Raw genomic sequence first — 12,217 nt, forward strand, 5'->3', positions numbered from 1 at the left:
AGATCGTACAAATTCATTTCAAGTAGCCACTAAATCCAAAAGTTACGAATTTGAGTGAGGTCGTGTTGTCCTCAGGCTCCAGCTTTAAGTTTATCGTAATAAAACAAAGAACACAATCTGAAGTTGTTGTGTTTAAGTTATATACACCATGATTTTACCAGTCTGACCCACTTGGGAATAGATTTTCCTCCATGTGGCCCCTGAGCTAAAATGAGTTTGACACCCCCGGTCTTAAAAGTGACCATCAGCCAATCACCCCGTCTTAAGAGTGACCATCAGCCAATCAGAATCAAGCATTGGACAACACTGTAGTATAATACAATTTATTGACCTGGTGTAAAACGAGAATAACCTATTTCAGTCCAGAAACATGACTGCGACACACATTGCGTTGTGATATCTCGTGTCAGTTCATCAGTCGAGGCTCATGGCGGGCACGGCGTCCTCCAGGTCTCGAGGCTCGGCGCTCTGCAGTTCTCTGCGTATCTCGCTGGAGATCTGCGGGTGTGTGTGGACCTTCAGCAGCTCCAACAGCGCCTCCTTCTGCTCGGAGGACAGGTCTGCTTTATAGCGCTGCACCAGCGTCAGTAGGCTCTGATGCCACAGCACCGGCAGGATCCGTTTGTCCGTGCGGAACGACAGAAAGTGCGCGACTAACGCGTCCAGCACGCGGAACGGCAGAGCGTACTTCTTATCCAGCATCAGACGCAGGAAAATACTGTTGGCTCCGTTATACTCCATCTCGGCCAGCTTCAGCATCGCAGCGCTAAAGAGAACACACAAACACACCATCACGTTATATTTAACGACAGAACTTAAAGGGCTCCTACTTTATCTCTTGTTCAAGACGCGAGTCTTTGGTATCACCAGAATGTGCTTGTAAAGCTCAAAATACCCATCAGATCATTCATTATACCCTGCTGAAAACAGTGTAACAAGGCAAATGAGCTGGTTCTCCCCGCCCACTGTTCCCACATGTGTGTGTGTGATTCTCCTGTGTTACTTCAGATAAACAGCAGTCAGTGACAGAGGCAGAGATGGAGGGTGCAGAGATTCAGGTTCAGTTTATAAGTCAAATATAGCAAGTAAGTTTATTTGACATATTAGTGGTGGAGTTTATTCAAGCAGACGATGCAGCGATGCGTTTAACTATATGCTGTTTTTGCACATCTACTTGAAGAGTCCTGGAAGAGCTTCTGTGTGCCTACGGTGATTCCAGCGGTTATGAATTAGTGATTTTACTGTCTTTATTACAAACATGCTGTTTTAAAAGCATGTAATCTCGAGCTGCAGCTGATCACAGAGAGCTGAACAGATCTTTAATCAGGGGCAGACTTAGGCCCAATCCCAATTCTACCCATTACCCCTTATTTTGTGCATTCACGTCAAGGGGTAGGGGTGTCCCAATTCTGTTTAGCCTAAAGGCGTAGGGCTAAGGGGAAAGGGTGAATAGTCCTTCGAACGAAGATTTTTAGGATCACACTTGAAACCAAGGGGTAAGAAAATTTCCCAGAATACACCAGCCACAACGGCAGCATTGCTGAACCCGGAAGTAAGGAGATCCATAAATTAGTATTTTTTGTCATTATTACAAATTTTACAACAAACAAACACGCTTTAATACATTCATAAACGTGGTCATGTTTTGCCGTCATGCTTTCTAAAAAAAATAAATAAATAAAAGCCACTAAATTTCGCAATCTATAATCTTTATCTCCGTTACTGTGTTGAAGGTATACCGCGGTTTGGATAAGTCAAGGTTTCAAAACCGCCAACATTTTCTGTAATACCGTTCCTGAGGTAGGTGTAGGTGTTTTATTTACTTACTTTTTTTTGTTTTGTTTTTTAGGACAACAGTATCTTCAGCAGAAATATCCAAAGATGCGGTTTTAAATTGTAAAGAAATCAGTGTTTCTGAAACTAATGAAGACAGCAGAAGTCAATGATTCCTTTGAGTTATTCAGCCTGACCATGTTTACTGCTCTAAATTACTATAAATCTTAAAAAAACTGAATATATTGTTTAATAAAGTTTTAGTGTTTTACCCAGACATTTGAAAAGAATATATTTTAGAGCAGTGAGCACATTACTGTGAAACTGTGATATTTTTATCCAAGGTTATCACACCGTCAGAATCTTATACCGGCTCCTGCCTAATCCTTAATCATAAACCCTGTACAGCAGTTCCACAACGTTCTGACACTCGATTACACTGGGACACCCTGTCAGAAAAGTCTAGTGGCTGGGAATGAGCTTTCTACAGCATCTGCTATAATGTTAATGATGTTTTCATGTGTTTACATTGATGAATATGGCCGCTGTGTTAAATGCACACTATAGTTATGATCTTATTGCCACATTAGATCATTATGATGACATAATATATGCCTTCAGTGATCTCCTGAAGATAAATACTAAAAAACAAAGCAACTAGAATAGCTACAGCAGTCGCCATCGTCTGATCTCATATGAAGCAAGAGACCGTGATGACATATGACAAAGTGAGCAGGTGCCGTCCCAATTCTTAGAAGTAAATTTTGAAGCCCTTCTCCTTCACACTTGGTTTTAGGGGCCAAGGGGACGGGTACAAAAATAGAATTGGGATTGGGCCTAAGTGATTTGGGGGGCCTAAGCAATTCCAGGTATGGGGACCTAGCATTGAAACTCAAAACATTCCCTTACTTTATAGATATAGAAATATAAAATAAACTGTGTGTTAAAATATCTAAAGTATATTTCACAAATTCTCATTTTGCACACTTTACATGCCACTACCTCTGCTCTGCTCTCTGGCTGTGGCGTTGACACGATGCTCAATTGGTACTAATGGACCCTAAGTTCTTAGCTGACAGGAGCGGCACCCGGTGTGGTCTTCTGCTGCTGTAGCCCATCCGCCTCAAGGTCGGACGTGTTGTGTGTTCAGAGATGCTCTTCTGCACGTTGGACAGGTGTACCTAATAAAGTGGCCAGTGTGTACCTTCTGATTCCAGATTTTATGGGAAATAAAGGAGCACATGAATCCCATTTCTGGAGATTTTTTGTAACTTACCTAAGCCCTATACCATGTGGAGATCAGAGAACAATTTATTGAACCAATGCAGCATATGGCACCTTTAATATTACAGAAAATGTGCCATGTTGTCTGCTATGCCCACAAGAGGGTGCAAGCGAGCACTATAAGCAAATAAACACATCAAACATCACATCTTTTACTGAAATTAAAAGACACTCGCTTTCTAAAGTGCATAAAACTACAAACATTCATTTATTTTCCTTCAGTTTAGTCCCTTTATTAATCACCACAGCAGAATGAACCGCCAACTATTCCAGCATACGTTTTACACAGCTGATGCCCTTACAGCTGCAACCCAGTACTGGGAAACACCCATACACACTCATACACTATTTAGTTCATCAGTTCCCCTATACCGCATGTGTTTGGACTGTGAGGGAAACCGGAGCACCCTGAGGAAACCCACGCCAACACGGGGAGAACATGCAAACTCCACACAGAAACACCAACTGACCCAGCTAACCACTGAGCCACCAACTTACAAACAGCTGTTCTTAAATAAACTATAATGTGCATGTGAGGGAAAATAGGAATAAAGTTAACTGAGTGCATCAATAACACAAGAAAACAAGTGTTACGGGATGTAGTGAACTAAACACAAATGATCAGCTGCTCAGTCAGCACATCTACACAATCCATCAAAAACACACAGATTAGCACAGATCTCACATTAAATTAAGCGTTCAAGTAAGTTAACAGTACAAAATGAGTGTGAATCGCACTAATAAGTGATTTGTGTATAGTGTGATCTATAATGTTTTGAAAATGTACTGTGGTACTGAAAGGAAGCCGCTCTGTTTCTGTTCGCTCAGGTTTCAGATGTTATAGTGAGGGTCAGCTCGGGCTAGGATGAGCTCTGTGATCCCTCTGGAGCTAATAAACATGTTTGAGAGATGTGTTTTTCTGAGCATGCTCCGTGATGCTGAAACTGGGTAATAAACAGTAAAGAGAGGAGTCTCACCTGGAGTGCAGGACGGGGATGGAGCACTTGGTGATGATGCTGCCGATGATGATGGCTTCCCTCAGCGTACACGAGCCGGATTCACAGAGCGGCAGCAGGATCCCTAAATGAACACGCACAAGCTTACATTTACACTCATGCGTGTGGCAGACACTTTCATTCAGAGACTTGCATTGCATTGTTTTAAAATAGGAGGTTATGAGATATATATTCATAAATGTACGTTTGTAAAATTCCCTCAACATCAGTCAAAGAGCCAGATATTATTATACGGTATTAGAGGATTTTGGATTCAGATTTTGAAATCTTCAACTCGCCTACTTATTTCTCTAATTTCGGGTGTTAAAGTCAGAAAAACAGGTGTTAAAGAGTCCAAATCAGCAGAGAATTCACGAACTGTGCATGTGTGTGCGCATCGCTAAGCCACTAAAATAATTGCAATATGTGATCATACTCAGTGCTGTAACATGCCAATGCATATGTTTATATATGTTTCAGCTAAAGGGTGGTATTATTGGTAATATGGTTGTCCGTTGAGATATTTGGCAGATGTTTTGTATATGATGCATATAATCCTTTATTTTAACATAATCAGACGGTGATGGTGCAACTAGAGTTGTTTATGATTAACCTGGATGCCGTGTTCACGTGAACAGTGCATGCACAGCACTAGCTGTACCGCTCTAATACTATTCTTCAGTGTATTTATATTTCATGCTAGTTATTATAGGTTTGCTTTAGTTCATTTACTCATGATTAAGCCGTTTTCTGGATATTCATATATCTAGTCTTTATTTGTATTAATTTTAGAATCACACACTCAAGTTGATGCAAATCATTAAATAAAGGTTTGGACCATTCTCTGGAGTGAGACTTGTCTAGACCCGCAACACGTAGACTTCAGCAAACCAAACGAACTAGTATTTAAAGAGAGAATTTGCAAGATCTATTGACTTGATTCTAGAATTTTGTATTGTTATGACTATTTAAACATGGATATATTGTGAATATAAATGGATCTCAGCCTTTTGGTGTACATTATTAAAGTTATTAATGACTCTGTTATTGTTCAACTATTGAATATTAAAAACAAACAAACTAAATTGATCAGCGTCTCAAAACAAATCCAATAGTGTATATGCTGAGCTAGTGTGTTTCCCATACTGATTATCCTCCGGTGACCTGTTATTGTGAGTTTTTTCCATTTTATACGGTTCCTTTAACAGCATCGATGTTGTGATGTAATTAAAATACAATCAGTTAAACAGACTTTGGCATTCATTTAGCTGCTCAAGCGTAAAACGAGACAAAAAGCCGTTTACTCGCACGCGCCCGTCAGAATCGGCAGGCTAGCGCAGAAGCTCCTCCGAATATACTGGGGTAAAATAAATGCTCATATTATAAAGACATGGCAGGGGAAATGTTATTTAATGCAGTGCTTCTTGTACAATCTGAGACCCACTTTATATCGGATATCCCTCAGCCAGTGGAGATCGCTGATTTTTAAAGAAAACAGACCTTAAACGCGCCAATTTTGCATTGGCATATAATTCACTGGAAACGCTTAACCCAGGTTACTGGCAAATTAAAAGTCCTTTTAGCATGCTTCGGCATATATCCCAACTGACCAAATATCCGGCTTCATTTTAATGGAGTTTTTTTGTGAGAAAACAAATGTGTGGAAAATAAAGGTTCTTCAATAAAATAAAAGAGAAGAACTTTATGATTCACACAGCACCATCTAGTGTTCACTTACAGTAACTGCACACACACACACACACTGACCTTTGAACCAGGCTGCGGGTTTGAACAGGGCCTTCTTCAGAGCGCTGTACAGGTGGAAGTTGAGCCGCTTGTACTCCGCGATGTCGTCTCTGATTCTGGGTAGCAGCACCAGGTTGTAGAATCGCTGGGCCATCCGCTCCTTCAGGTTCGAGGAGAAGATCCTGCAACACACACACACACACACACACACCATCAGCCAATCAGCAAGCAGCAGCTCATGACCCCTGACCCCGAGTCAGTCTATTTGGATAAAAGCGTCTGCTAAATCAGTGTTTCCCAACCCTGTTCCTGGAGGCACACCAACAGTTCATGTTTTGGATGTCTCCCTCGTCTGACCCATTAACTTCAGGTCTCTTCTAATGTTCTGATGAGTTGTTTCAGGGGTGTTTGATTAGGGAGAGGATGAAAATGTGTACTGTTGGCATGCCTTCAGGACCAGGGTTGGGAAACTCTGCATTAGAAGAGACTCCAAAACCTGAAGTTAATGGGTCAGATGAGGGAGACATCCAAAACATGAACTGTTGGTGTGCCTCCAGGAACAGGGTTGGGAAACACTGTGCTAAATGACTAAAGGTAAACAACTCCTGACCGTGCCCATTGAGTTTGACCCCTGAGCATGACCCCTGACCTCAGAGCATGACCCTTGAGTGTAACGTATGAGTGTGACCCTTGACCCTGAGCATACACCGTAACCCCGAGAACGACCTGTAACCCCTGAACATGGCCCCTGAGTTTGACCTCTGAGTGCGATGCCTGACCCTTGACCCCTGAACATGATCTCTGAGTTTAATGCCTGACCTTTCACCCCTGAGTGTGACCCCCTGAGCATGACCTCAGCGTCCCCTGACCAGGACCCTAACCCCTGAGAATGACATCAGAGTGAAATGCCTGACCCTTGACCTTTGAGTGTGACCTCAGAATGTGATTCCTAACCAGAGCATCACCTCCGAATGTGACCCCTTGACTGTAATTCAGACTGTGACACCTGATCCTCGACCCCTGAGAGAGATGCCAGAACATGACCCCTGACCCCCAAGCATGACCTCTGAATGTGACCCCTAACCTCTAGGGCATGACCTCCAAATGTGACCCCTTGACTGTGATCCAGATTGACAGCTCACCCTTGACCCATGAATGTGACACCAGAACTTGACGTCTGACCCTTGACCCCTAAGAGTGACGCCTGAGCATCATGCCTGACCCTTGACCATGATCTCTAATCATGACCCCTGAGCATGACGCCTGACCCTTGACCCCTGAGCATGACCTCCAAGCATGCTACAGAGTGTGATGCCAGACTCTTGCCCTCTGAGCCTGTCCGCAGAGTGTGACTTATGACCCTTAACCCCTGAGCGTGACTTCAGTACGTGACCACTGGGTGTGGTCCGGAGCATGAAGGCTGACCCTTGACCCCCAAGCATGACCCTTGAACTTGAGCCCAGAATCCTGACCATGACCCCTTAGCATAACCTATGACTTCTGAGTGTGACCTCTGACCTGGTGGCTTGGTACATGGCGGCGGCGCTCCAGGTCTCGGGCTCCGTCAGGTACAGCACCTGCTCCCAGTTGGACAGAGCCGGGATGATCTTAAAGGCTTTGGGCAGTTTCCCACTGCGGTACTTCGACAGAACCTGCGGAGAACCACAAACTCTGCATCAGTGATCCGAACGCTTGAGTTTAACACTGCGCTTTAAGGTGAATACCAGAGTCTTGAAGAATATCTAGTCTAATATTACGTGTTGTCATCATGGTGAAGAGAAAAGACATCAGTTATTAGAAATCAGTTATTAAAACTGTTATGATTAGAAACGTGTTGAAAAAAAAATCTTCGTCAAGTGGAAATTAAGGGGAAAAATTATAAAAGAATTACAATGTAACAGGCGGACGAATAATTCTGACTTCAGCTGTATATCGTTACCATGATTGGAGATTTCTGTTGGAAAACGTCATCTATATAAATTAAATTAAAAATGCTAAATATAACGAAAACTGGAATAATATCATATGGTGAAAAGGGATGCAACGATTAACCGATTTACAGTTAATTATTTATAAAGGCTTCTCAACACCGCGTTTCTGCACAGAACAAAACTGCTGCAACAAGTTACGCCAACTGTGCGCTAGTTTGAAGTTCCGAGCTTGTACACGGAGGCTAATACGCACACTGAATGTGAACGGCTGATTTTAACCATGGCTGAGGCTATTAACTAATTAATTTTCAAATATCTTGCATCACAGCCCATTTTCAGGCTTGTGCACACATATGGGCAGTGCTCACGCTTTCCAGGCACACCAAGTTAAAAGAATGCTGCGAGCGCACCGCGAGTCACGTGACAAGAACTCCACAGCGGAATAACGCGCCAACTTATCCAGCATATGTTTTATGCAGCGGATGCCATTCCAGCTGCAACTCAGCCACTGGGAAACACCCATACATTACGGCCAATTTAGTTGATCAACTCCCCTATAGCGCATGTGTTTGGACTGTGGGGGAAACCGGAGCACCCGGAGGAAACCCACACCAACACAGGGAGAACATGCAATATATATTCAGTGAAAAATTATTATTTATGTTTAAATGCCAAAAATGTATGGACTGTCGTTTGTTTTATTATTATTTTGAGCTGTAATATTTAGTTGAGCTGTAATGAATAACTCAGTAAAACATCCGGAGTTTTCCTGTGACTTTCTAAACTAGCGGAGTTTTGCATTTAACGTTTTGCATTTAATAATCCTGATCACCGTGATTATTCCTCTGACTATAATCCTACAACCTATACCGTGGCATCCCTAATGGTGATATTATGGGATGGTGGGCTGACCTTGCTGACCCCTCTGTACACCTCCACCACTCGCGGGTCCATCTGCGGCATTGCGTGGCCTGACACCTCCGACAGCACCGTCCCCACCTCCGTCTGCTTCTCTGTGATCTTTTCCATGATGATGTCGGCCAGCGTGCGTCTGTGGGACCAACACACACACATCAGTGAAACTCCAGACACAACAAGTATACACACACACACACACACAGGTATGCATACACACACACACACTAGTGTTGTCTCAAAACTGAATTTCAGTAACAATCAGAAGTGAACTTTTAAAAATGTGCATTTCCTGCTAGGGTTTGAGTGCCGCTCAGCGCGTTCTTAGGGTGTTTCACACCTGCATCATTTAGTTGGGTTGAATGGCACTAGAGTTGGTTTTCCCACTTGGTGCAGTTCGTTTGGGCAGGTGTGAATGCAGCAATCACACTCGAGTGCGCACCAAAAGCGGATCAAAAACACCATACCAAGACCACCTCTTCAAGGAGCTTTCAAACGAACCCTGGAGCAGTTTGTTTGTGATGAGAACAAACACGATCCGAACTAAAACTGACCCAACCGCAAAAACTACTGCGCTTTTTTTGAATGACGCGAATTGCGCAGTGCGAATGGCGTGATACACTCGAATTGAGCGTTTTGCACATTTGATGCACGAATCACGGACATTCGCGCTGCGTTAACCAATCAGGAGCTTGCTCTTGTGGGGGCGTGATTATGACGTAGTGCCTGTTGTTGGTGTCCCGGGGGAAAATCCTCCTGCCGACACAGACAACAGTTTATCAAACTGGGCTCGGCTCAGTCAGAAGCACCGCTGAAAGCTTCCATCATCCAGATTCAGTTTCTGGAGGAGTTTCTGAGCTCACAGAGCTGCTGCACCTCTGAAAGGATCTAGTCGAATGATCGACTCTGTTTTTCAGCCTTCATAAAGCACATAAACAGTTATTTTCTCAATAAAATCCATGTTAGCCATTTAGCAACAAAGCTACAGTCACTGGACAGACACACTGCCCATGACGAGAATCAGTGTCTGTTCTGAAGCGGATTGACGCGCGAATGAAGTGAGTAAACTCAAATGTCCACGCGCGAATAGGGTGATTTACGCGCGTTCTGCATCTGGTGTGAACACAGCATTATGGGGTGTGGAGGATACATATCCGTCGACAGTGCTTTACCAACAGTTTTAGAGATAGAGATAGAGATGGAGAGAGAGAGAGAGAGAGAGACAGAGAGAGAGAGAGAGAGAGAGAGAGAGAGAGAGAGAGAGAACCATTACCTGATGAATCTTTGGTTATATTTCTAAAATAAATAACTAATATAAATAATTCAAAAATATATAAATATTTAAGTTCTTTTTTTCGCTTTATCAGTTTAAATGTTTAACCGTAGTCACCTAAACAATGTTTTTTGTCCCCTAAATGTTTAAAATGTTTAATAGGTTTCTAATTGTACAGTAATGTCGGGACAGATGCACACACCACCGCTAGATGGCGCCACTAACTCCGTTCTCTTGTGTCCAAAGAATATTTTCTCTGTAATTTTACTGATAACATATACAGCCAAGTACACAACATTCCTGTGGGACTCAGGCGATACTTTCCATCGCAGCTTCGATTTCGCCGTTTAAAATGGCGGCCGCGTGAAATCAGTCCATAGTCACATCGCGAGTATAGTTGATCCTTTTGCGTGTGTTTTTTGAGGCCTGTGACTGTGTGAGGGTTTTAAAAGTACCATTTGTAACTTTGAAAAATGAGTGACGAATAATTTTATTGAGTTGTTTATACAACAAAGACGACGCAGTATTATTTTACATTTGATTAATCCATTAGTGTATACCTGAATACAGTTTGACTCTTAAAAACGCTGTTTATTTCATTTGCATATTTTATGCAGATGCACTGCCCTACAGAATCATCCCAATCAACTAATGATCAATTCTTTCTGAACAGTTATTCAGCTCATCTGGTGAAACTGTATTCATATCGCAATAAATAATCGCAGAATAGAAAAATATCGCAATGTGTAATTTGTCCAATATCGTGCAGCAATGTCTCTCTTTAATTTGACGAATATTCAAAATTTGACACACACACACACACAACCTCAACACACAAATTCATAGAGGCCGACACAAGTATACATGTACACACACACTAACCGGAGTGGCGGGTTCTTGCTCATGAACATCTGTATGGCCTGCTCGTCCTCCGGGTCCACCTCCACCTCTGGCTCCACCTCGTCCACCGATTCACCCAGAGCTGGCCACTCCTCATCAGAGTCTCCATCCTGAGACACCGGCCCTGACACACACACACACTTTAAATAAGAGTTCAGACAGAAGCAAGATGAGCCTCAAAAACGTAACAAATATATTTTGTTTCGGATCAGTGGTTCAGAGTGCGTATCTAATTGGCGAGGTCACGTGATCACGTCAGTTATGCGCGTTCACTCAGATCGCCCCCTAGTGGAGGAACACTGAACAGGAGCAGTTTATCAGATATTTGTAAAATGACAGGAAGGATAAATAGATGAATAGACAGACAAATGGATAGACAGATGGGCAAAAAGATAGATGGATATTATAGAGACAGATATATTAGACAGACAGATAGATATACAGCCAGCCAGCCAGATAGATAGATAGACAGATAGATAGATAGACAGATAGATATACAGCCAGCCAGATAGATAGATAGATAGATAGATAGATAGATAGATAGATAGATAGATAGATAGATAGATAGATAGATAGATAGATAAACAGACAGACAGACAGATAGATAGATAGATAGAGACAGATAGATAGACGGACGGACGGAGGGAGACAGACAGATAAACAGACAGATAGACAGACGGATAGACAGACGGATAGACAGACAGACAGACAGACAGACGGATAGATAGACGGATAGACAGACGGATAGACAGACGGATAGACAGACGGATAGACAGACAGACAGACGGATAGATAGACGGATTGACGGACAGACAGACAGACAGACAGACAGACAGATAGATAGATAGATAGATAGATAGATAGATAGATAGATAGATAGACGGATAGATAGACAGACAGACAGACAGACAGTAAGTCAGCGCAGTATTACCCAGTCTGGTCGCCGGTGTCCTGCGCTCCTCCTCGGCTATGTCCTGCAGCTCCTCCTGCTGTCTCCGGGCCTGCTCCAGGATCCTCCGGCTGAGCTTCTCATCTACGAACTCCTGCTGCTCCTCCTGCCCGCGGCCGCGCTGCTTCTGCCGGCCGCTGCAGCGCACTGAGTCCTGCTGGAGGATCTGCTCGGCCAGGGGCACCGCACCACCGCCGCCGCCGCTCCGGGCCTTCTTCACCTTCGGCATGATGATGATTATCAATATTATTATTATCTATCTGATGAATTCTGAGTATTAAATCCCATCTGAACACATGACGCGCCGCGGAGAGCTGCACACACGTGGGTCTGAGAGCAATGGCGCTGTGAGTGTGTGTTTATACAGATATCTGTCAGTAGTGCTGGTCTGAGATCTGTTTATTAGAATGAGAGCTGCGCAGGAGCGCTCAGAACAACTGATCTCAGAGCG

The 12,217-nt window shown here is 43.2% G+C and overlaps 1 protein-coding gene across 1 annotated transcript; it reads right to left on the reverse strand.

Annotated features, from left to right (window-relative positions):
• Positions 1 to 309: 309 nt before the first annotated feature.
• On the reverse strand, positions 310 to 12,114 carry bysl (bystin-like). Its single transcript, XM_056448338.1, has 7 exons — positions 11,749 to 12,114; positions 10,800 to 10,941; positions 8,642 to 8,780; positions 7,317 to 7,450; positions 5,820 to 5,980; positions 4,035 to 4,137; positions 310 to 766 (listed from the first exon to the last, which is right to left on the reverse strand). Exons 1-7 carry the CDS (start codon positions 11,993 to 11,995, stop codon positions 415 to 417), a joined length of 1,278 nt encoding a protein of 425 aa, XP_056304313.1. The 5' UTR covers positions 11,996 to 12,114; the 3' UTR covers positions 310 to 414.
• Between the last annotated feature and the right edge of the window lie 103 nt (positions 12,115 to 12,217).

This window comes from Danio aesculapii, chromosome 22, assembly GCF_903798145.1.
Source record: "Danio aesculapii chromosome 22, fDanAes4.1, whole genome shotgun sequence".
In the NCBI taxonomy this organism is placed as follows: Eukaryota; Metazoa; Chordata; class Actinopteri; order Cypriniformes; family Danionidae; genus Danio; species Danio aesculapii.

Coding starts and splice junctions, on each gene's coding strand:
- bysl (XM_056448338.1), bottom strand. CDS start 11,995: ATGCCGAAGGTGAAGAAGGCCCGGAGCGGCGGCGGCGGTGGTGCGGTG. Junction 7,451..8,641: donor TGTACAGAGGGGTCAGCAAG/GTCAGCCCACCA, acceptor GGTTCTCCGCAG/GTTCTGTCGAAGTACCGCAG. Junction 767..4,034: donor ATCCCCGTCCTGCACTCCAG/GTGAGACTCCTC, acceptor TGTTCTCTTTAG/CGCTGCGATGCTGAAGCTGG.